General features: G+C 46.8%; 1 protein-coding gene and 1 long non-coding RNA gene across 11 annotated transcripts in view; one reads left to right on the top strand and one right to left on the bottom strand.

Moving 5' to 3' along the window:
* The window catches only part of LOC113837487, a 115792-nt gene extending 114042 nt beyond the window's left edge, over positions 1-1750 (top strand). For 7 of the 10 annotated variants that reach the window (XR_004771285.1, XR_003488083.2, XR_003488084.2 and 4 more), the window contains one exon: positions 1091-1750. This is a non-coding gene — a long non-coding RNA (uncharacterized LOC113837487). Of the gene's footprint in view, positions 1-700; positions 971-1090 lie in introns of all 10 variants that reach the window. The other 3 variants (XR_004771281.1, XR_004771283.1, XR_004771284.1) reach the window with 2 other exon arrangements.
* The window catches only part of LOC103158836 (annexin A13), a 57196-nt gene that overhangs the window by 16918 nt on the left and 15352 nt on the right, over positions 1-24926 (bottom strand). The window contains exons 3-5 of the mRNA XM_027431643.2: positions 8983-9058; positions 3591-3685; positions 1070-1240 (exon numbers count right to left, since the gene is read on the bottom strand). Coding sequence (XP_027287444.1) covers positions 1070-1240; positions 3591-3685; positions 8983-9058 — 342 coding nt within the window. The remainder of the gene's footprint in view (positions 1-1069; positions 1241-3590; positions 3686-8982; positions 9059-24926) is intronic.

Here is a 24926-nt window from a genome sequence, read left to right as displayed (position 1 = left end):
CCGAGGAGCGTCAGAATGCTGGGCTTTTCTGGCATGCTCTCTGCCATGCCTCCCCACTCCGCCGGGGCTGGCGGTTGTGGGGAAGAGCCAGTTCTCAAGAATGGTTGGTGGACCTTACTCTTGGCCCTCCTGGCTTGGGGAACCAAGGACAAGTTGGCTTGTGTCTGCACCCCATCAAATGTTCTATGCAGCTCCTAAATTGGGGGTACATTCTCAAGGGACAAACAGGGAGAACTACTGGTGAGGGATGCAGGATGGGGCTTGGAGCTACTGATGGAGATGCAGGATGCAGGGTGGGGCTTGGGGATGTGGCTCAGCTGGTAGAGTGTTTGCCTAACAAGTGCGAAGCCCTCAGTTTGATCTCGAGTACCACAAGAAACTGGGTTTGGTGCCAGTAATCCCAACACTCCAGAGAGGCAAGAGGACTGGGAGGCCAAGGTCATGCTTAGCTAATGAATTTGAGGCCAGTCTTGGTTACACAAGCCTCTGTCTCAAAAGGAAAAGAAAAAGAAACATCCAAACAGCATCGTCAAAACCCCCTGGCTCCAAACCCCAAAGAAAAACAACGGCAGCAGCAACAACAACAAAACTACTAACACAGAATTGTCTAGGGAGATGCCCCTGGCCACTGGGGCTGTACCCTGGAATCCCTGATACCACCCACCTTTGCCCATTATTGAAGTTTTCTGTTTTGTGCTAGGTGACAGCCGTGTATGAGGTAGTGACAGGAACACACTTGGCTGCTTATTGATATTCATGGCAGAAGGACTACAGATAAAATAGAATCCTGCCCCCTCTGACAGAAAAACAAAACCTAGATTGACATGGCTTTTCTGGCAAGCCATGGACAGCAACATGACAATGGACATCTGGAGGACATCAGGAGGACTGGCAGAGCAGTTCTTCCTGCTTGAGTTTAGCAGACATATTCAGGCCAGAGTCTTGTCCCCTTATGGATACTGTGTAGAGGGTGAGCTTCCTCCGGGGCGGTGTGTGGGGGTCAACCATTTTGGATGTGTGAGTGACCTGTTCTCCAGGAGTTGGGACCAAGGGCTCTAGCGGGACTGACCTTATTGCTTCTCGTGCATAGGATCTCTATGAGCACAGCCTCGTCGGTGCCCAAGCCCTTCATGGCTTTCTGCAGCTGCCGTGCGGCGTACTCATTGGGACGGTCCAGAAGGGCTAAGGCTGTCTTCTCGAAGTTTCCACTCAGCTCACCCTTGAGCACGTCCTCTAAGTCCTGCAGGAAGCACAGAACGGTTGACTGCAAATGTCATGGGAAGAGAAGGTGAGCATCTGCCTACATTGCAATGCCAGTTCCAGGGACAGGAAGCCTGCTCTAGACAGTCACAGGAATGATCCAGGCAAGAGCCACTTGACCTTGAGGACAGCGGTCACCACAATCGCCCTTTCATCTTTCTCCTACCCCAAAGTCTGGCTGAGAGGCACCTTGCTCGGGACTGGCACCGCCCGGCAGACGACTTACAACAGCGAGAACATCTGTGGACCATTTTAGAGTTCTGAGAACATCTCTCAGCTGAAATTCCACACAGCCCTGCGGAGCTGCCAGACGAATCGCACTGTCTCCACCTAATAAACCTCAGGAAATGACGGCTTTGCCCCAAACATTTAGCTAGAAGACGCAACAATTTCTGCTAGTGGTCAGTGTTTTTATATGGGAAGATAGCAAGGCTTAGGGGTGTGGGGGAATGAGAATCCACAAAATAAAACAACAACAACAACAAATCCAGCACAGTGTCTACATTCAATGGTCAAAAATTACTCCTGGTAATATATTATGCAAAAACATTATCATTATATCCTGAAAAGAATTTCCTGAGGGAACACAAACCAGTTCTTTCTCTGAGAGACCTCTGAGCTCTGGGTTTGGGAGAAAAAGCCAGAGGGCTTTGTGCAAGGGGACCTGCTGTGTCCAAAGGGGACTGTGACATCATGCCTCTGTCCCTATGTCACTTCAACCAACACTGCTTCCTCCCTCAAGACTATACAGTATGGGTCCCCTGAGATACTCGAGATCCATTTTCTCAGGTCAGATAAGCATTGCTTAGGACTGCAGAGGGGTCCCAGCTCTTCTGTCTTTTGTTCCACAGGCATGAAAGCCAAGCTGGTATTTTATATGGCCCTAAGCCCAAGAAGCAGGCTCAGGAAGCCTGGACGCCAAGGTTCGTTGGTGTCACTATGCTCAGGGTTCAGTGGGTATGAGATCTTGAGGTTGAGTGTTTGACCTCCTCCAGAGTTTTTAACATCTTCTTGGTGGTCTCGGCCCTCAGGAGATCGGCAAGTTCCCCAAGGCTCAGGGAACATTGCAGAAGAAGGGAAAGAGAGTTGTAAGAGCCAGAGCAACCAGGAGCTTCCTGCGAGATTGCGTCTCCTAGGAACACAGAGGCAGACACTCATAGAGTCTTACCAACATGACTGCCCAAACATGAGCTGGACAAGGACAAGAGCAATAAATGTGCCCAAGTGGACGGAGGTAGGGGAGGGGGCACCACACGCCCTTAGCTCTACAAGCAACTGACGAAAACTGGCAGAGGGGGAATACTCCTCCCCGGGGAAGAGTATAGCAGCTGGTTATAGTCAGCCCTGAAGACAGACACACAAATAACATTATACAGACTGAGCAGGCTGCAATATTATTTAGGAATACATGTATATATGTGTGTGTGTGTCTATATATGTACCGACAATGAAAAAAGAGGCCATGAATTTGAAAAGGAACAATGGGGGCTTTAGGGGAGACTTTGGAGGGAAGAAAGGGAAGGGGAAATGATGTAATTATATCATCTCAAAAATAAAAGAAATAATTTTAAAGTTTTCTGAACCAATAGTCTATGAAGAAACACTAATCTCAAGGACAGCCGAATGCAAGAATATTTCAATATTAAGCTGCACTTATGGAAAATGGTTTCCAAATCACTGTCCCGTCTATAAAATATTATGCGAAATTAGTCCAAATTGAATGAAAACTTAGTAAATGTAATAGAAAAATGAAGCCAATTAAAGAACAATGAGTTAAGTTAATATTGATTTATAAGTATGAGGTTGACATAACAGTGTTGGTCTTTTGTCTGGTCAATTAAAAGTTCCAGATGCCTTTTTCTCAGACTGTATTCTGGCTTCAACTATATTGTCTCTCCAGGGGTGTGTGGAGGAGGCTGAGGCCGAGGCTGGCACAGCCCTGCATTGTTGGGAGAGATGTTGGGCCTCAGCCCCCACGGGGTCTCCGTGAGTTGATAACCACAGATGCATCCTCTTTTCTAGTCTTGGAGTATAGTCTGGGCATTGCCCCACTGGCATCAAAAACATGAGCTCTTACACCTGGGGTTTTTCCACTGTGCTGTAAGTCTGTATATAAGGCTGCTCCCTCCCTGCAAAAGAGACAGATGCTCACACACATTCTCCTCTGCAAAAGACACACACACACACACACACACACACACACACACACACACACACACATTCTCCTAGCACAAATGACCGGGCGTCTCTGCTTTTAACTAAATCTCCAGGCTTTCGCCAGATACTCGGACTTAGTCATGGTGTGGACGCCACAAGTGGAGTTTCCATACCTTGCCGTACTTCCCCTTGTATTTCTGCTTTATCTGTTGCCTCTCCTCGGATGTCCTGATGGATAAGACTTCGATGATGGCTGTCTCATTCGTTCCTGAGGTGTAGGAGACAGAAACAAAGTCACAGTGATCAAGAAAGGTGATGGATTTTGTTACTCAGGTCTGAAGAAGCCCCGTCTCCAGCCTAAAAGGGGTCAGAGGCTAGAATGGGAGGAGATGAACCTGATGGCTTTACTGTCTTGTGCTGAAAACCATATTCTGTCCACTCAGACAAATATCCATGGAGACCTCAGCCTGCGTGCAGGGCAGTAACAGGCACAGTTAGAAAGAAATGCCTATGGCATGTTCCCTAACTTAATTCCCAGGAGAATAGAAAAAATCTGCACGAACTCGGAGCAACAATGTTCGGAGCAGCGTTGGCCCATGTCAGCCAAAGGTAGAAAGACCCCAAGTCCACCGGAGACAAATGGTAAACACGATATGGGGAATCCATACAATAGAGTACTACTGGGTCTCAAGAAGAACTAGAGTACAGAAAAAACAGGAATGAACCTTAGAAACGTTAGACTAGGTAAAAGGAACCAATCACAAAAGGCCACATGTTGTATGATGCCATTCGAATGAAAGTCTAAAATAAAGGATTCCATAGAGGCAGAAAGTGGGTTTGGGGGGTTGGCAGAGTGGACAGCGTGTATGAAAAGATGAAAGCATTCTAAAATCAATCAAATGTCTATGTCCAAACTACCCTGAATGCACCCAGTCTCATCTAAAATCAATCGACAATGGTAGGGCTGCATATATTTATGAATATAGAAAAATGCTTGTCGTGGTTTGAAAGAAAATGGCCCCCAAAGTGAGTGGCACTAGCAGAATGTGTGGCCTTGTTGGAGTAGGTGTGGCCTTATATATTGGAGGAAGTGTGTCACTGTGGGGGTGGGGTTTGAGGTCTCCTATGCTCAAGCTACCCCTGGTGAGACAGACTGCTTCCTGTTACCTGCATATTGGCATGTAGGACTCTCAGCTCCTTCTCTGGCACCTCATCTGCCTGCATCCTGTCCCACCATGATGATCATAGCAGGATTCCTTTGGTAAATTAAATCTATTCTCTGCCCTATTATTTCATTTCCATGTATGGCTGCTTTAGTCTCCCTGAGGCAAGGCACTGATCTCTGCAATGTCCAGCTCATTTCACCCCATAATCTAAATGCCGTTAGTGAGTCTTCATGACTCCCAGGGTTGGATCAGAATCCCAAAATGGAACAAGACTTCCTGCAGCTTCATCTCAAGCTGCTCTTCTAGATCCAGCTCTATGATGACTAACACGGGGCTCACCTAGCTTCTCTTAATGATGTTTTTCTGTAGATCAGTTACTTTCGTAAGCCTTGAATAGTCAAATTTCTGTTTTCTGTGTTCTTCCATAGCCAGCTATGTAGTCAGTGTCAGGACCAGTTATAGGATTGTGTATGTGTGAAGTTGTGAGTCTGGGGTCTGGGCCTTGGCTGTGGTCACTCAATGGTAGTGAGCACTGTTGCGCTGTCAGTTATAGCCATCTTGCTTGAGCCATAACTGGGAGCTTGGGGGAACTGAAGGTTTTGCCAGGTCCACTGACTTGTGTTTCCAATGCCATATTACCAGAAGTATGAAAATGACCTAGAAAGGTTGTTCTATGACTATTTTTACATTTAATAATTATGATTTAATTTTAGTGTGAACTTATGTTTTGAGAAAGAACAAGAGTCAAGCTTTGATGGTCCATTTGATACCTTACAGTCGATTATTGACTCTTCAAGGATGTGGTGTGGGTGAGTCTGATACACACTTGAGTCTTTTTACACAGTGGATTATGGTGGTTCTAGCATGTTCTGTGTAAGTGCTAGTTGCATTGTTCTGCACTTATGTACTCAAAAGAACGTGGTGCAAAGCTGAGTTTCTGTGATTTTGGGCTAGTATTTCTCCCACTGAGTCTGTTGCCTCTTCTGAAATGGCCGCTGCCCATAGAAATGTAATGTGAACTGCAACCCCTTTGATGGTGGGCTTTTGGCTTCCAGAACTGTAATACCAACACATGCCCATTGTTTTAAGTGATGTAGTTTTTGGTGAGTCATTATGAGATTCTAAGATACGACTACAACTCCTCTCAGCAATGTCTACAAATTTGGTGGCAAGAACCAAGACCTCTCTCTACAACCCCAAACCTGGAGAGTCCTGCCATTGCTGGTGACCATCTTCAGTTGAAGTGTGAGGGAACTGGCAAGGTGACCTCTGAATAGAGCCGAATGGGTGAACTGGTAGGTGATGGCTACGCTGTTGAGAGACTGAGATCCTAGGGGACCAGTAAATGGAGCTGACATATTTTGATGGAGGAGTTGGGAGCAAGAAAAATATCAGGCCGTGGTTGTGGACAGGAGATGGAAAGGTTCTGGCTGGAGATGAGGAAGGGAAGAAAATGGACCCTGGTAAACACCCGAGATTTTTACCATCACTTTGGCACTTGAGCATCAGTGCTCAAGACTGTCTTTGGAAAGACCCAGCCGGAACTTAGAAGGAGAGAGCCCCAGCCCACAGGACAGAGGGTCCTGAGGTAGCCACCAGCTTTGTGTCCTCAGACAGTCATTTCACCTCAAGGATTGTTCCCACCTCTGTAATTCTGGGACGATTTTAGCTATTTGGGTCCAACCGGAAAAAGAGAAAATCCTAGGATGAGCTCACTTGCAAAAATAGCAGGAGTTAATTGCCTGCCTCTTTCTGGTTTGGTTCCAACACTGCTATTCTCGTTGTCCCTCTTAGTTTCCTCCAGGGCTTTCACCTAGGTAACATGTACCTGTGTAATCTACGATGCTTTCGTGACTAACGTTTAAATGTCTGAGTGTCAGAAATCTCACCTCAGAAAAGATTTCATGTTCTTTTTAGATACTGTAGATTGGACTCTCCTTCCATTGGGGCTACTCCTGTCCAGGTCAAGGGCCTCAGTATTGTCGCTAAGATCCTAGAGCCTCCTGTGGCTTCCTGCCTCCATTTGGTAGTCTCGTGTCTTTCTGTATGAATGAATGCATGTCTGTATGCGTGAATGGAAGAAGTTTGCACACCATTATGAATAGAACTTTCTCTATGCATGGGTGTGAATAGTGTGTGTTATACTCAAATGGACTGGATATAGCAAAGGCCAAGAGTAAATATTCTTGACTGTGTTGTCTTTTGAAACCTATATCTGGATAATCAGGGGAAATGAGTTTATTAGAAAAAAAAATCTGGTTCTGTAGATTGTTCTTGCTAGAAGGCTTTTAAAAAAGAGAGATCTTGAGATGAACACATTGGTGAACCCCTGTCATTCAAGTACTAGGGGGATTACACATTTGGGATCAACCTGGGCTGTACAATGAGTTCAGGGTCATCCTGCTTTATGCAAGACCCCAGGCTTAAAAAAAAAAAGGAAAGAAAAGCAAAACAAACAGCAAAAATGCAACACAAGAATGCAACACAAGAGAGCACAGTAGCTGTAGGATATTCCAACACCAGCCTACAGCTAGAGGAAGGGCTGGACGATGACACATAGATGTCCTTGAAGCCACTTGAGACCAAGTCTCAGGTTGGTCCCTGAAGCTGTTTTTACAAGGCAAAGAAGAAGCGGTTTGCTGAAGGTGACTTCACTCCACATTTCACGATCCACCATGTGTCTTAGAAGCAGACGGTGCTGCTGAGAGATTTCCTGTAAACATTTGTAATGGTTTGAGGGACTCAGGCTGGTCCCCAGTGGTTCTGGGAAAGACTTTTTAAAAAAGCTCCCCCCCCCAGGCGGGCTGTACTTCAGACACTGAGGGGAGTAATTACATAGCTTTGCAAGAGCCCGAGTGATCCCCAGCCTGGAAGTTCCCGTGAGCATCTGTGCTAGGCTTCCCAGCAATTTCCTGGAGAGCACCTGGATGGTGTTGGAGTCTCAGCAGGATGGAGCCACAATGTTTGAAGGCCACATAGCCCCGTGTGGCAGATAAACAAGGCTAAACTGGTGGCAGAAACTCCAGCCCACGCTGACCTGGTTGACCCCAGAGAGCTGTGTTCCTAATCTGGTGCTTGAGGCAGGGCCCACATCCTCACACGTGGGGCGGGGTTGGGGAGGGAGGAGGAGGAGGGCACAGGGAAGGCAAGACATGTGATGGATGAGTGGGCCGAGTCCTGTCTGCCTGGGGGGACCACTGGCTTGCACTTGTCCTGTGCGTTCACTTCCAGAGGTCATTGTGTCAATTACCACACACTCAGTGGCTTCAAGCAACACAGCTTGCACCCCTACAGTTCTGGATACTGGAAGTCACTGTGTCAACGGGGACATAGTCCTGGTTCTCCCAGCGTCTTGGTGTTCTTTGATCTGTGATTACACGAGAGCAGTCTCTACCTGTTTTCATGTCTCCCCAACCCGACTGCCATCTTTCTCTTCTGTCTTTCTGTGTAAGTGTTCCCCAATAAACACCCATTTATCATTTATCTTGGGTCTAGTGAAATCACTATACCCTCACCTTCATAAGAGTTCGTGTTAAGCATGCTACCTCGACGGGCGTTGGTGGTGGCGCACGCCTTTAATCCCAGCACTCGGGAGGCAGAGACAGGCGGATCTCTGTGGGTTCGAGGCCAGCCTGGTCTCCAGAGCGAGTGCCAGGATAGGCTCCAAAGCTACACAGAGAAACCCTGTCTCCAAAAACCAAAAAAAAAAAAAAAAAAAAAAAATGCTACCTCATCACCATACCCAGTAACGTACTCCTATCTCCATCCCATGGCCAGGCATCTGGCCTTCACCACAGAGCATGAGGGAAATCTCAGCTGCTTGGAAAGTACCCTGGTATTCCCTTCCACTCAGCAAACCTCAGGCATAAACATCCTGAGGCTTCCATACAGGCCTTTCCTGGACAGCTGTCTGCCCGACACTACACGAGCCTAGAGATGAGCCGCCCTGGGCTGTAAGCAGGAAGCTGCAACCTCGGCGACTTTCTCTGATTATCCCAAGCTGTCACTGCTGAGCCCGGCTGTCATTTCTAGATGCATCTTCCTCGCCCTGAATCCAGCTCTTTTCAGATCCGACTCCTCAAGACCTCTCGAGGAAAAGGCCAGAGTGATCGAGACAAGATTAAGAAAGCCTAAGCTTTACTCCTAATGAAGTTCCCCATAACTTCAAGGTCAAATGAAATGTCACGAGATTTAACTTCCAATAAATACCCTCAAAAATCATGAGTCCCTATGATTACTTTGAGACCTCAGATAAAGAGGTCACCCGGAAGAGATCAACTTGAGTTAGCTTAGAATAATGTGACAGGTAGGTCACCTTCCTGTCACTATGGGGAAGTTGGTCATGACATCAAGCTTAATCAATTTCAGAAATAAATAAACAAACAAAAGTGTCCCTTACCCATTCCTTTGCAGGCTTTGTACAGCGTTTTGGCATCTCGGTCTGCATCAAAACCCAGATGGCTTTTCTCTTTGGCCTGGAGAGGAAATAATTCAAAAGGGGATAATGCAGTCGTTCTTAAATTAGTTTTTCAAGAACTGATGCTCAACTAGATCAAGCCACCATCCAAACAAAGGACAGATGCCACTCTACAAGTGGACATTTGTGGAAATCAGCTTGGGGAAACTTTGAACCCAGAGTGAAGGCTGCTGCTCCTTGGGGCCAGATGGCCTTGGGCGATCATGGGATCAAGGGTCTCTATCCTCACAGACAATTGCCCTTGCCAACTCTATGGTAAGTGATTTAGATATCAACCCATCTTTTCATGTCCTTCTCTCTCCAACAAAGCATGACACAATGTACCAGTGTCCCAGGAGTACCTGTCCTCCATGACAAATGTACCAAGTACATCTAGAGAACAGGGTTTGCTGGCCAAAGCTGAGGAAATCTTACAGATTCTTTTGCTGGCCTGGCTTGGTGCCGTCTACAAAAGAAGCTTATCATTAAGTTTGTCAGAGACTCTATGCGAGGCCACAAAAGAGTAGTTTTTAGCTTTTAGTTCTCTTGAGAGAGAGAAGTCTTGTTTATATATTGAGTTGTATCTTGTATTTCAATCTTTGGAGTTAATGCGTGCACAGATGTATTCTTTTACTTATGCCTGTATCCTTATTATTTGCATACAAATAATAAGGTTTCACCAGTGTGTGAAGGTTTTCCTTCACCCAGTCAACAGACTCTGTTTTCATTTAGCTGTTTTAAAAAGACACTTTCATTAGCACTACACTGGAAAACCAACAACATTTTCATCAATAACAGATAACCATACAAGTAAACAGATCATGATTAAAAATGTAAAGGTAGGTTAAATTGCCATTCTGCCGCTAATAACCTTGAGAACATCTGAGTTCTCTCAATTCTTTGCCTTTCCTCACTCCACGAGACATCTTGTATCTCCTCAACAAAGGAAATACACGACCATTCCACTTCCGCTCCCTACACAGGGGAAATGAAAAGCAAACGGCGCAGGGGACAATGTGTAAGAACAAAACACCTGGATGACCCTAACCCCGCCCCCTAACAAGCGGGTACTCACTCGCCCGCCATGCCTTTCGACCTTTGCCCTACTGCGCATATGCAATCTTCCCTTTAAAAGGTCCTGCCCCACACCCCTCGCTCTCTTTCTCTCGGCTCCCCTAGGGTTGGCTGACTGCCCATCCCCCCTTTCCCCCCCTCTGATAAATAAACTCCACATGGATTGCTTATTCGTTGTTCCTTTCTATATTAGCAGCTGCAGCTTAAACAAAAGAACAACACAATGGACATGTGGTATTTGCTTAGCATCACTATTTCTTTGGTGGATTGCCCCTCCCCCACTCTTGGTGTCCCAAATTGGTTTTCAGTCATGAGACCTGGTCATCATCATTGTCGGTCATCCATACGGACTCCTGCCCCGTCACTGGGGCTGTCATAACTGGTTCAGGATTGAGTGTACAGTTTCAACAGAATCATTCAGTCTTTCCTTAGGTTAATAAACCGAGAGAGGAATGAGGCTCCCTCTACTGGCCCTGAGGAGCTGAGTGATTCTTAATTTAAAGCTGCTTTGGTGGCCATTTTGCCCACTACATACCACAGAGAGAAAGTGTGAGAGAAAAGAGAGAGGCCGAGAGCAAGATTTAGCGAGAAGAGAGGAGAATGGGTGAAGGAGAGGAGGAGGGCAGGGAGAAAAATATCCCCAGCGTGGAAATACCTGGATGACTTTCTGTTTCATTAATGACAATCAAAACCTTACCCTCTGACCAAGAGAACATGAGTTGGGTGTTTGCCCTTGTGACCCTAAGTGTCCTTACAACATCTGTGGTCTGACAGAGGTTTCTATGAATGGAAAATCATAGGACCTGAGAGTCAAAGGGGTTCTTGGGCCACCCCTCACATTTTTTGGATTAGAAAGGAATTACCCATCAGTTTGAAAAAAACAATTCCTATAAGATGTCTTCCATTTCTTTATGTATTAATTGATTGCATGTATTAACTGATTATGTGTCAATTAATTGATTTTGTTCGTATATGTTTGTGGTTGTGTGCATGTGACAGTTATATTTTAATTGTATGCATTATGTATTAATTGATTTTGTTTGTATTTTTTGTGGGTGTGGACATGTAGCAATGTCTTTGTAGAGGTCACAGAATGATTTACAGTGTTCTCTCCTTCCACCATGTAGGTCCTAGGGACCAAACTTGGGCCATTGGTCTTTGTGCACTGAACCATCTTGCCAGGTTTACATGGCCTGTATTGAAGCATTTGAAACAAGCCAGGAGGTGGGCTGGCCTTTTTAGAACACCTGCTACATCCCAGCCAGTTTATAGTCCTTCGTTTGTTATCTATAGAGAAGAACGAGCTATGCTCACAGTGTTTATTACAGGCCAGGGCACCTGGCTTTGGGTCATGCATTATTCTGCTGCTCACCCCACTTTTGCCTCAGGCCTTGTGCTCAGGCAGAGGACTAACACTGCCATTCTCCTTATCCACATCTCATGTGGCTTTGAGAAAGTCACCCTGCTGCTTTGGGAGGCTTCTTGGCAAGATTTGCCACACTGCTTTCAGGACTCACAACCAAGCGATGCTCAAAAATGATGAAGAATTCCAACCAACATGGTGTTGTCAGAGCACTCAGGCAAACATGGGGTTCTTTGAGTATGGGGTCCCACGAGGTCACACAGACAGACTCACGGAGCTCACGTGCATGAGCAAGCCTGCTTGTGTGTGTGAGCAGGGGCATGGATTTGCCACATTGTCGTTGAGGATGCCGTTTGAGACAGGTCTCTTGCTGTTTGCCACGTTAGCTGGCCTGGGAGCATCCCTGGGTTTTTCCTTTTCTGCCTCCCATCTTGCCATTGAGACTGAAGTGTTACAGCTGTGTGTTACTGTGTTCGATGCTGTATAGATTCTGACCTGAACTTAGGACTTCATGCCTGTGAAGTAAGAGCTTCGCCCACTGAGCTATCCTCCCCCCAGCTACCCACCATAATTTTCTTTAGTCAAATTCCAGGCAAAGATGAGTCTCTGAAGGACTCTCAGAAGACCAGATGGTGTGCTTGCTCGTCTTCAGGGGCGGGACTGGACCTGGACAGCAGAGTTTGTCTATTCAGGGTTCTTCCCAGACCACTCCACATGTCCTGTTAACTCGTCAGCGTCAGGACCCCTGTTAGCTGTCAAACTTCAAAACTCAGAGTGGAAGCTGAACTGTAGGCTAGGCTCTGCCTCAGGTCCCCACGAGTCGGGTCACACTTGTCAATTGCTGGCAGGGTGGCTTCCCCTCAATGGGACACCTTTTCCTCATTGGCACAAAGAAGTTGCCAGGGCTACTAGAGGCCATGTGAAGGTTTGTCTGAGACCTCCTGGTCAGGGAATGGCTGAGTGGGAACCAAGACTAGAGCCAGGACTTTCTGACTCAGGAAGGTAGTAAATGACATCCCTGGCCCCATCCCTGGAAGTATAGTTAAGGGATGGGAAAAGAATCCCCTCTACTTGCCCAACAAGTTCAAGGGTAAAAGCTGAGTCGGAGTGTCCTTTGGTTCAAGCTATGATACCCAGGGACTCTGAGAGGGTATGGAATCACGTGTTAGGGCTGGAGATGAGGCTGGGTGAGGTGGTTTGAGTGAGAACGGCCCCCACAGGCTCATAGAGATTAATGTTTGCTCATCAGGGAGCAGCACTTTTTGAGAAGGATTAGGAGGTGTGGCCTTGATGGAGAAAGTGTGTCACTTGGAGCGAGCTTTGAGGTTTCAAAAGCCCACACCAGCCAGGCCCAGTCTCTCTCTCTCTCTCTCTCTCTCTCTCTCTCTCTCTCTCTCTCTCTTTCTCTCTCTCTCTGTGCATGTGTGCATGTGCTCATGCGTGTGTGCGAGCGTGTGTGTGTGTGTGTGTGTGTGTGTGTATGTGTGTGTGTGTGAGAGAGCTGTGCAAGCGTGTGTGTGTGTGAGTGTGTATGTATGTGTGTGTGAGTGTGTGTGTGCGAGCATGTGTGTGTGTGTGTGTGTGTGTGTGTGTGTGTGTGTGAGCATGTGTGTGTGCGCATGCGCGTGTGTTAAGTGTCAGGATGTGGGTCTGAACTACTGCTCCAGCATCCGCCTCCATGCTTCTGCCATGATGAACTGAACCTCTGAAACGGCAAGGCAGACCCAATTAAATACATTCCTTTATAAGAGTTCCGTGATCATGGTGTCTCTTCACAGCCATAGAGCAGCGACTAGGACACTGGGACTTCCTTATGGGTGTGCATGCCTGGAATCTAATGTAGAATGACTCCATATCAGAAACACTGTCATCAGCAGGGAAGGGAGGACCCAGGCCCCGCTCTGTGTAGGCTACCCTTTCCAACCTGCGTGAGAAGACAATGGAGTCTTGTTCCTTGTAATAGCAGGGTTAATGTGTCATGTCATGATTTGAAGGAGAAAGAGAGAGAGGGGGGGAGGGAGGAGGGAGGGAGGAGGAGGAGGAGGAAGACAGACAGAGGGGCAGGAAGGGGAGAAGAGGAGAATCTCAGCCTGTTTGGATTTTCCTTCTGTGTGGCTGGGTCTGTCTCCACAGTGACTGTATTTATGTTTGTCAGTGATGTCCTGGCGCTCCTTTGGAGGAGCTGTTTCAGGCTTTCCTCTGGAATACACAGGTAGCAGGCATGCCACAGCCATTGTTCATTGTTAAATGCGCAGATGACTTTGGGGCCTAGTGCTGTTTGCCAGCCAGGAGGTGTCAGGGGAGGTATATGGGTTAGCTATGGAGCTGGTGGCAGGGGACACCAGCACAGGGCCACCATGTTCCCAGGTTTCGAATGAGTACACAGGTACCTGCCTGCTTTGAGTGTGGAGGCAGAATGACATCCTCTGTGTTTGGATGCGCTTGTTGTGAGCAGCCCTGGCACCCACTAACACCCGGGAAGCAAAGCTGGCACAAGAGGTCAAATGCCAATAACAATCAGTATGAGGACCTGGGCCTGAGCCACAGGAATTCTGGTTCAGCTGTGATTCTGCCACTTGGCCGCTCACCCATGAGCCAGTGTCCTTCTCTGTAAACTGGAGGCAGTGTCTGTCCTGCAAGGCCAAGCCGAGCTGGCGTGAGACCACATTTAGAATGCCAGCCTTATACCACACGATTGCCTCACAACACATTAGATACCCCAGGGTTACAGGGCATCTGCGTGAGTCCTTCCCGGCTCCTTCAGTCATCTCTTGTCCTTTTGCCTTTTGTAGTGACACCTACAATGTGTCAGGAAGTAATATTTATGTACATATCAATTACACATATGTTTGTGAGACAGGATCTCACACATCCCAGGGTGTTCCTGAACTCACAATGGAGCCAAGGATAACCTTGACTCAACCCCCACCTTTCCTTCCAAGAGCTGGGGATTGTAGGTGTCACCACCACGCCACGCTTGGCTCAGCTCTGCATATTTTGCCAACAAGTTTGGAAAGTTAAATGTACACAAATGAAGATACATAAGTTTCATTTTGTGATTCACGTCTATTTAACATACATCTGGGCACACACACAATCACACACACACACACACACTCACACACTCACACTCACACACAATCACACACACACACTCACACACACTCACACTCACAACTCACACACACACACTCACACACTCACACACTCACACACTCACACACACACTCACACACTCACACACACTAACACACACTCACACACTCACACACTCACACACACACACACGCACACACACTCACACACACACACTCACACACACACGTACTTATACATGTATGTGTCTCTCTATTACAATGAAGAGGTCTGAGCTGCTGGGATTCGAATTCAGACTGACTAGAAAGGCTTGCTCTTCAGCTGACCTTTTTTCCCTCAGAAACACGACTTTATTTTCCATTTAACTAGAGCTCGTCTTTAAGGCAGACATGCACTTGCTCATGTGTAGTGTGGTGTTCAGACACGGTCATGTCTCCAACAGAGTAGCCCGATGCTAGACGACAACCGTCACTGGGTTGGTGGCACGTAGAAGGTGGGCTGCCTGGTGACCTAAGGATGGAAGGGTCATTTGTGACTCTGAAGTATTGTTGAAATGTAATGGGAGCCGGACTGGTCTCTGGAGGTCCTGGCTTGGGGCACTCGGCTTGGTAAATATTTGAGAATGGTTGCCTGGTATCCAGGCTCTGAGCCAGCAGGGCTCAGGAAGCGCAGAGGGCAGAGAGCCACTGAGCTGCCAGGTGCTGCTGGGGCCACTGTGAAGTAAATAAACACAGAAGCTGAGGGTATTAAACAAGGGTCAGGATTAGGCGAAGGTGTTTTCTGGGTCTGTGAAGCAAAGTGGCGGGAGGTTGTGCCAGGGCCTAGCTCTGGGCAAGCCTAGATTCCTCTCAGGGGCAGAAATTAGCATTAGCACCATCCGTGGCACCACGAATCATTGCCGGGTGTTCTGGCTGCACCACGAACCAATGCTGGCTATTCTGGCTGAACTTGGCTTGCACTATTTTCTTAAAACAATATTCTTGAAGAAAACTAACAATTTGGAGTGTGCTTGGTACGATACGCTGTATACAACTCGGTACCTTTAGTTTTACACATAAACCCACGGAACTATCACCATGGTCAAGGGTTGAGGTGAACCCTCACCACCCCAACTTTCTGTGCTCCCTTGAATGTGCGTGAGAGACTCTGCTCGAGATTTGCAAGCCTGACTAAGTTTAAGCGTATGTTAGAATACTGTTGAGCAGCAGTAGCATACCGTAGCGTGCATTTCCAGAACTAGCTCATTGTGGCTGAGACTGTACAGCAGCTGAACGACACCTCATTCCCTGCCTTGATTCCCGGGAGCTACTGCTCAAGGCACCATCCCTGTGAGTTCTGCTATTGTAGGTCCGGAAGTAGTCCCAGAAGTGCAGGGGTGCAGTGTTGATCTCTTAGTGGCTTATTTTACTTAGCAGGGTGCTTCCTAGACTCATCAAGGTAGTCACAAATGGCTCGATTGTTTTCTCTTTCAATGCTGAATCCCATTCCATTGTGAAATTGCCTCGGATTGATTTTGAGAATGTTCTAAAGTTGAGAAAACCGAGGTCTAACTGTGTAACTTTGGAAAAGACTCCTTTGAGACAGCAGGGTTTTTCTCTCTCTGCTCTCAAAGCTATTTACTCTTAATCCAGATACAAAGCTATCTCCCTCGTGCCTTTTCTAAGACTGCTTTCCCTTCTGAATGTCAGTAAGAACTCCACCTCCCATGGCTCGTTATAAGGACGTGGACACAGAGCATTTGGCATAACGGCTGGCATGTGGAGAGCACTCATTATTTCGGTTATCTTCTGTCTTTACTTGGTTTGCACTGGGTTGAGTAAATTCCTCCCATGGTGCTTAACCCCGGAAACTTCAAAATTGGGACTTGGGTTGTTGAGATAGCGTCTTTGGTAAAGTGCTCACTTTGCAGGCACACAGATCTGAGTTCAATCCCTAAGACTCATGTAAAAAAGGCTAGGTATGGCATGGAATTGCACAAAGTAATCCTGGCACTGGGGAGGCAGGAAAGCCCTCATTGGTCAGCCAGCCTAGCCTGGCCTAGGTGGAGAGATCCTGTCTTAGAGAAACAAACAAACAAAAATAATAAAAAACAATAGGGATGGCACCTTAAAAATGACACTGGAGGCTGTCTGGCTGCCTTTTGGCCTTCACACAAATGTGTACACACTTGAACTTTAACATACAAACATGAAAGTGTGTACAGGCACACAAAAATAAAACCCACCTTTACCACAGTGAACAACAAAAAAAAATTACTAACCATATCTTTTGTCAACTCCAAAACTACTTTATACTTTTGACTAGCGTCAGGGACTGAAAGTCACAGAGAAATCTATGGGTGAAATACTGAGCACTGAGAATGACAGCCAAAGCAGATCACTTGCTACATGGCAGGCCCTGCTGTAGATGACATGAAACCCCTTTTAATCCCCACAGCAGCTGTGGAGACAGGTGTTATGACTGTGCAAGTTAAAAGACTGAGACAGAGAGGTAAGTTACCTGTCCAAGGCCAAGTGATGGAATGAGCATCAATACTACACTCTGGGTTCAGAAACTCTGCTAGACTTCCTATTATTGCTTCTGTGGGCCCCTGTTAAAATTAGTTTTAATTGGGAGCATGGGAGGAGGGGGGAGGGAGCTAGGAGAATGAGAAGGGGAGAACAGGAGGGATGCAGAGGACATGAGGGAGCAGAAAGGTTGAGTCAGGCGAAGAATAGAAGATAACAAGAATGGAGATACCTTAATAGAGGGAGACATTTTAGATTTACAGAGAAATCAGGCACTAGGGAAATGTCTGGAGATCTACAAAGATGATACCAGCTAACAATCTAAGCAACAGAGGAGAGGCTCCCTTAAATGTCCTTCCCTGATAATAGGATTGATGACTGACTTATATGCCACCCGATAGCCCTCATCCCGCAGCTGGTGGAAGTAGAAGCCAACACCCACAACTAATCACTGAACTGAACTGGAATCCAGATGCAGAGAAAGACGAGTGAAGAGCAAAGGGGTCCAGACCAGGCTGGTGAAACCCACAGAAACAGCTGACCTGAACATCGGGGAACTCTTGCTCCCCAGACTGATAGCTGGGATACCAGTGTGGGACTGATCCAGACCCCAGGAACATGGGTTTCTGTGAGGAAACCTCGGAAATCTACAGGACCTCCTGTAGTTGTTCAGTACTTATCCCTAGCATAGGTGTGGACTTTGGGAGCCCATTCCACATAGAGGAATACTCCCTGAGCCAAGACACACAGGGGTGGGCCTAGGCCCTATCCCAAAGGATACGATAGACTCTGATGACACCCCCTATGGAAGGCCTCACCATCCAGGGGGAGCAGAAAGGATATGGGATAGGTAGGGTTTTAGTCGGGGGAGGGGAGGGGAGGAGGGGAGGGAGAAGGGAACTGGGATTGTCATGTAAAACAATTTTGTTTCTAATTCAAATAAAATTAGTTTTAGGAACAGCAATTGCAGCTCTACCGTTTGAAAGATTGTCTTTCACAGAAACGTCAGTTGACACTTGTCCCCTGGCCAGAAAAGCCAAGAGCCTCTTATCTAGATAGCTGTGGGATCAAGAGATGCCTAATGGAGCAAAAATAGAAAGTGAAATGAGAGCTGAAGGCTGGGTACCACTCTTTGCAAGGTAGTTGGTGCCCCCATCTCTTCTTAGGCAGGCTGGGCTTGCAGGAGGGTGACTGCAGCCAGAACTGTCACCCAGTGTTCCTTTCCATTCAAGCGGAAGGAACCATGTGTTCTGCTTCTCATTTGGAAACTGAGATTAACAGATTAATATTTGCCCCGCTCAGCAGTCTCGGAAAGACTAAGGATGACCCAGAGCTGGAGGGGCAGAAGTCAGCTTCCCAGTCCTTCCACGAGCTCTGAGGACACTTCCTCCTCCTCTCCACATTTACCCGACACTTTCCGTTTCCCACTTTCTTCTAGGGCAGAAAATGCTGCAGTATGCAAGCTGTGTGTGTGGTGTGTGTGTGTGTGTCTGTCTGTTTGTCTGTGTGTGTTTGTGTGAGGTGTGTATGTGGAGTGGATGTATGTGTTGTGTGTATGTGGAGTGTGTGGGTATGTGTGTGCATGTGTGTGTGTGTGTGTGTGTGTGTGTGTGTGTGTGTGTATGTGTGTGTGCATGTGTGTAGTATGTGTGAGGTATGTATGTGGAGTGTATGTATGTGTATGTGTGAGTTTGTGTGTGTGGTGTTTGTGTGTGGTATATGTGTGTGGTGTGTGTGTGCATGTGTGTGTGTACGTGTGTGTATATATGTGTGTGTGCATGTGTGTAGTATGTGTGAGGTATGTGTGTGTGTGTGTGTGTGGTGTGTACATGTTTGTGTGTGTGGTGTTTGTGGTGTGTGTATGTGGTATGTGGTGTGTGTGGTGTGTATGTGTGTATGTGGTCTGTGTGGTGTGTGTGTTTGTGTATGTGGTATGTGTGTGTGGTGTGTACATGTTTGTGTGTGTGGTGTTTGTGGTGTGTGTGTGTGGTGTGTGTGTGTGTGTGTGGTGTGTGTGGTGTGGTGTGTGTGTGGTGTGTGTGTATGTGTGTGTGCGCGGTGTGTACATGTTTGTGTGTGTGGTGTTTGTGGTGTGTGTGTGTGTGTGTGTGTAATTTTAGTGAAGGTACTCTGAAGATTGGGAAGGTTTGGCCAGTAGAAGACAACTTCTAATGTGTTTATTTGGGGGTAGTGGGCAGTGAACTGTTTCCAGCCTGACAAACCATCCAATTTTGACATAGGTAAAATGTCACTGTCTGTCTGACAGAATCTTTGTAAGCCAACTGTTGCCTTATGGCGTTCTCAAGGGGTCGTCATGGTAAGGCGAGGAGCAAGGGAGGAAGGAGAAACGTTCCTTCCTACACACACACACACACACACACACACACACACACACACATACACACACACACACACACCACACACCACATACACACACACACACCACACACTGTAGGTTCCTGCCTGCGACCGACTGGCAGGAACGGAGCTTTGTGAACATCCATTTTTGTTGTTGTGGCTGGTTTTTGTTTCGTTTTGTTTTTTGAGACAAGGTTTCTCTGTGTAGCCCTGGCTGTCCTGTAACTCAGTCTGTAGCGCAGGCTGATCTTGAACTCAGAGATCCATCTGTCTCTGCCTCCTGAACACTGGGATTAAAGGCGTTCGCCACCACCTCCAGGCTCCATTTTTTGAAAGCACATGGTTGCTGTTGCCATTGAGTCTGTATAGTCATGGAGACTGTAATTGCATACGGGAGTATACTGAAACTTCAGCCCTGTTCTGAAACCATCTCTAACCCATCTGCCTGGAGCTGGGAATGTCTTGGGACACAGGCCTTTCAGTACTAAATCTGTGACAGTGCTGGGTAAACTGATGTTCACCGTCCTGTCTGAAGCTTATTAGGTAAGTTTGCAGGGGCAGGTTGTGAGCATCTCTTTCCTAACCCTGGACCCAGAGAGGTCATGCCAGTTACTGGGAATCAGCCATATGATCGGCAAACCTTTAAATTAGGCTTTTGATTATGGTCTCATTTTGCAGCACTCCCACCGGCTTTGCTTTTGAGACGTCTATTCTCTTCACTGAAAAGCCTGGCTTTTTCTTTAGACTGTTGACTTCTTGGTGGTAAGAGTCACTTCAAGTCCACTGTTACATCCCCAATAGCCAGCACAGAGGCCACTCACTGAGGCACTTGGTCATTGTAGATGTATTCAGGAAGGCAATGGGGCCGTATGCTGCCAGTTCCAGCATATGGCGTGTGATGAATGCAGGACACAGATCTCTCTCTGTTTTCAGGACACGAGGCACCTCTCCCTTCTGCAATGTGTAGCTTGACTTTGTCAGGTCATTGTCAAGGACAGAGGAGGGGAAGAGAAAATTTACTAGTATAGATAACCTGAGTTGAGAATAGCATCAGGCTTCCCGGAGTGATGGAGCAGGGAAATGAGAGAAAATGCTAGCTCAAAGGGTTCCTTCAGACTTTACCTGAGGGATGATGAGACCCCCAAGGGAAAGGAAGGGCCCCAGATACTCAGATGTGGTGCAGTTTGAGCTAGATTTCACTTGGAGCTCTTAGAATTAATGCTATATGGAGGGAAAATGGGCTCTGAGGGAGATGGCCTGGCCAGGAGAAAGTTGAGTAACTTTTCAACCCTGGCTCACATCACAATCATTTTGAATGTCCAAAGTATGCAAAGGACAGAGCCCTACTCTGCTCCTGCTAACTCAGGAAAGGCTGGCATAGGTCAGTCTTCTAAGTTTGAAATTCTCCAGACCATTCTAATGGATGGCCAAGGTTGAGAGAGCTATTGATCTAGCCATTGTTATAAACATTTGCTGCTCATATCCCAATGAAGACACAAGGAGACTGGAAATGGACTGAGGGTTTATGTGGGTAAGAAAGCCTGGACCTTGTTCAAAATGCTCAACACAGAGGGAAGAGGTTTGTCATAGACTCAAATGGTGAAATATAGTCAGAGTCTTTCCAGATAGACAACATAGAACACCAAGACATAGGAGTCATTAGAAATCCCATTAGAAAGGGAATTCCCAGGCCTGGGGAATGACCCAGAGTGTGAAGGTGACTGTCATCAAGCCTAGTGACTTGAGTTGGATCCCTGGGACCCACATGGTAGGGAAGAACCGACTCCCACAAGCTGGCTTTTGAAGTCTACACGTGTGTCTCTTACCTCCATATGTATACTATGCCATGTGAGTGTGCATGTACACACACACACACACACACACACACACACACAGACACATACACAGACACACACACACACACACACAGACAGACACACAGACACATACAGACACACAGACACACAGACACACACACACACAGACACATAGACATACAGACACACACACACACACAGACACACACACACAGACACACAGACACACACACACACACAGACACACACACACACACAGACACACACAGAGACACACACACACACACAGACACACACACACAGACACACACACAGAGAGAGACACACACACAGACACACAGACATACACACACAGACACACACACACACAGACACACACACACACACAGACACAGACACACAAACCACAAAATAAATAAATAAATAATGTAATAAGAACAAGAAAATTCTTGTTACATTCTCTCTTTTGTTACAATTACATTCTCTCTCAACTCTTCTGGTTGTCTTTGCCTGGTAATGTTAGGGTTTTACACACTTCTAACCTAGCAGATGGAGCATCATAGGCAGAGGGCCTTCACTAACCCATTATTTGTTTTTGGAAATAAAGTTGCAACATCCAGCCTATCCAGTTACGTCTCCATGGCTACTTTTGTATGATGGCAGGGTGTAAGAACTTGCACGGTGGCCCCAAGGCCTCAGATATTTACAGTGTCAATTACTATTCTATTCAATGCAAACTACTTTCTCCCCTCTCACTTTAAAATTGGAGATCAGGTGACAGGATCAGAGCCTTTAGCAGGCAACACCAAAAGTAGTCAGAATTTTATACCATCTTTTGTTTTCTCTTATATACACACTGATGCTAGCTCACTATTCATTGTGCTAATCTAGAGTTTCCTCTTAAGAGAAATTCACTGCTGCAAAAAAGCAAACGGGTTTAAAGGTGGTAATAGTAGGACTGTTTGTAGATCAGGTGAGACGCATATACAGCCAACATCACGAAGGCTGTCTTTAAGTTTGAACTATGGGCAGCACTGGAGGAAAGGTATTGAACCCTGTTCTTTTACAGGTAAAGAAACCACAGTCTCGTTATTAAGTCACCTGCCTATGGTCACCTACTTGCTCATGGGCTAGATTCCTGTCCTTGTAATGACCTCATACCTCTAAATGGTCAGTCATCTGTACTTTGAGCCAGTTAGTCTGAACACAAATTACTGCAGGATTAAAGTTCATGAATTCAGAGCCGGAAGATAATCTGCATGACGTAGCCACAGACTCTGGAGAGCACAGATTGAGAGACAACTTGAAACAATCACGGGGCCATTTGCATTTTAAGCGTGACGTGTTGGTTTCCTTAAGTTGATTGTTTCTTGGTCATGGTTTCCTCCGGTTAATCAATCTGATCAAAAGTCTTATTTATTTATTTATTTATTTATTTATTTATTTATTTATTTTAAATGTAAGTGCACTAACTGCTTGTATAGCAAACCCTGCGACTACCAAACCGAAAACGCTGTTTTTCTGTGTGTTCTGTTGGGCACACTCAGGCACAGTTTGGCTCAGGCAGGGATGCTTGGTATTCTGCCCTGTGGTCACTGCTTTATTCCCACTGGGACTCTCTATGATGTCCCCAGCGAAGAGCCGAGCTTCCCCTAGTCCCACAGCCCCTTCCCACCCATGTAATTCCTAATCTTGGGGTAAATTGGAGAGCCCGGAAGTGCTCAGAGAAGCTTGAGCTCTGTCCAAATGGGGTGATGGGGATGTGACACAGTCGTGAGACGGAGTTTTGAAGTGACAGGGTGATTATGATTGGACACCACTCTACATGAGTAAGCTATTTGGGTAACTTGACAGATAAGGTTGAAAGAAGAAGACAGTTGGGGATGGAAAGATAGCTCCCCGCTTAAGGCACTTGCTCACAAATGTGAGGCCTGGGGTGGAGATCATTTACATATGTAAATGTCTGGTGGGTGCTGTGGTCCTCCTGTAATTCCAGGGCTAGGAAAGCAGAGTGGAGGGATCCCTGGGGCAGCCCTAGCAGGCTCCTGAGTAGGTGGATCAGCTCAGCGGGAGCTAGAAAGCTCTAGGTGCAGCTGTGTGTCTGTTGCACAATGGGCAGAGCATCTGAAGAAGATTCCTGATCTTGGCTTCAAGCCTCCACACACATGTACACTCACAGGAGCCCATATGCATGCAGACATGTGCACACACACACACACACACACACACACACACACACACACACACACACACACACACGCAGACACACATGCAAAAGGAAAAGACATCCATTTGGATCAGAACTCAGCATGCCTTATTTACATAGATTGGCTGTGTATTGAAAAATGGGTGAAACTTGTTATATTAGAAATAAACTCTCTTTTACATCCATTCTGTATGTTGCTACCTTCTTAAAAACTGAGTTTTTGAGACAAGGCTTCTCTATGTCGTTGGCTGTCCTGGAACTCACTATGTAGACCGAGCTGGCCTGGAACTCAACAGAGATCCTCCTGCCTCTGCCTCCTGAGTCCTGGGATTACAGGTGAGCGTTACCATGCTCGCCGTACCATTAAGTGGCAATTAGCATAGTTCCGACATATTCTAGAAAGACAAGCATTCTTAGGTTACATGTGTTGATGTGACATTTATCAAAGGTGACTGTGGCCTTGGCCAGAAGCAAGGAAGCCTCACTTAAGACTCCTCCACAGCCAGCGCCTTGAAGCACCAGGCACTGTTGTTCCTGGAGATGGCAATGGACATTCGAAAGTGGAAATGTGCAGCCAGCTTGTCGTGCTGAGTAAGCATTTCAGGAGATGGAGCCTGGGAACCTTTCGTGGGCTTCAAGCAAGCAGGAGATATGTGTAAACGAACTCGTGGGTGACTCTGCCAATGTCTTTCCCCACAGGGTCACTATACTCGGGGACACCTGCAGCTTAGCTGTCTATCAGGCTCACTGATTGTGCAGCGAAGGCTTCCTCCCCTGACCACCATAAATCACCAATGTAGAACAACAGCAGCCCCAGAACTGCCGTTGTCTTCATCATGAGGACAAGGGTCAACCTCCAGGAGCTTTGTCCCTGTGATAAGAGACAGGGTCAATATGAAGGCAAAAGGCAACAGATATGACCACTGATGCCGGTCCAAAGAGCTGAAGACATCGTGGGGACACATGGGGCCACATGGTCTTGCTCTCCCAAAGGTGTGTAACAAATGTACTGACTCTCAACTAGCCAGGAGTGAGTTCTCCTTCTGGGCAACTTTGGCACCGCCTGGGAAACATATACATCGATCCCAGATAGGGAATGACTACTCTTATAGCTAAGGACAGAAGCCACGGATTGCTAAACATTTTCCAATACATAGAAAGCCCCTCACAACAAAGTGTTACCTGAGCCCAAATGTCAATAGCACCAAGGTCCTACGTGCCCAGGGTCTAGATGGCCCGAGCTTATAACAATGCTGTCAACACATCGCTTTAGCAGGTGTTGAGAAGTTGAGCTTCTAGTGGTAAACAGCACATGGGTCCTGACTAAGATCTCCAGGCACCAAGAGCAAATACTTGGACTTCCATAAAAGGGAAGATTAAAAGCGGCCGTGTCTTTCTGAGGATAAATCTGAAAGATGAGAAACAGGATAAGGTAACTTGGAAGAAAAATTGGAGCCCAGTGCAGA

This window comes from Cricetulus griseus, chromosome 10 (genome assembly GCF_003668045.3).
Source record: "Cricetulus griseus strain 17A/GY chromosome 10, alternate assembly CriGri-PICRH-1.0, whole genome shotgun sequence".
Classification (NCBI taxonomy): Eukaryota; Metazoa; Chordata; class Mammalia; order Rodentia; family Cricetidae; genus Cricetulus; species Cricetulus griseus.
This window is presented reverse-complemented; position numbering and strand designations above follow the sequence as displayed.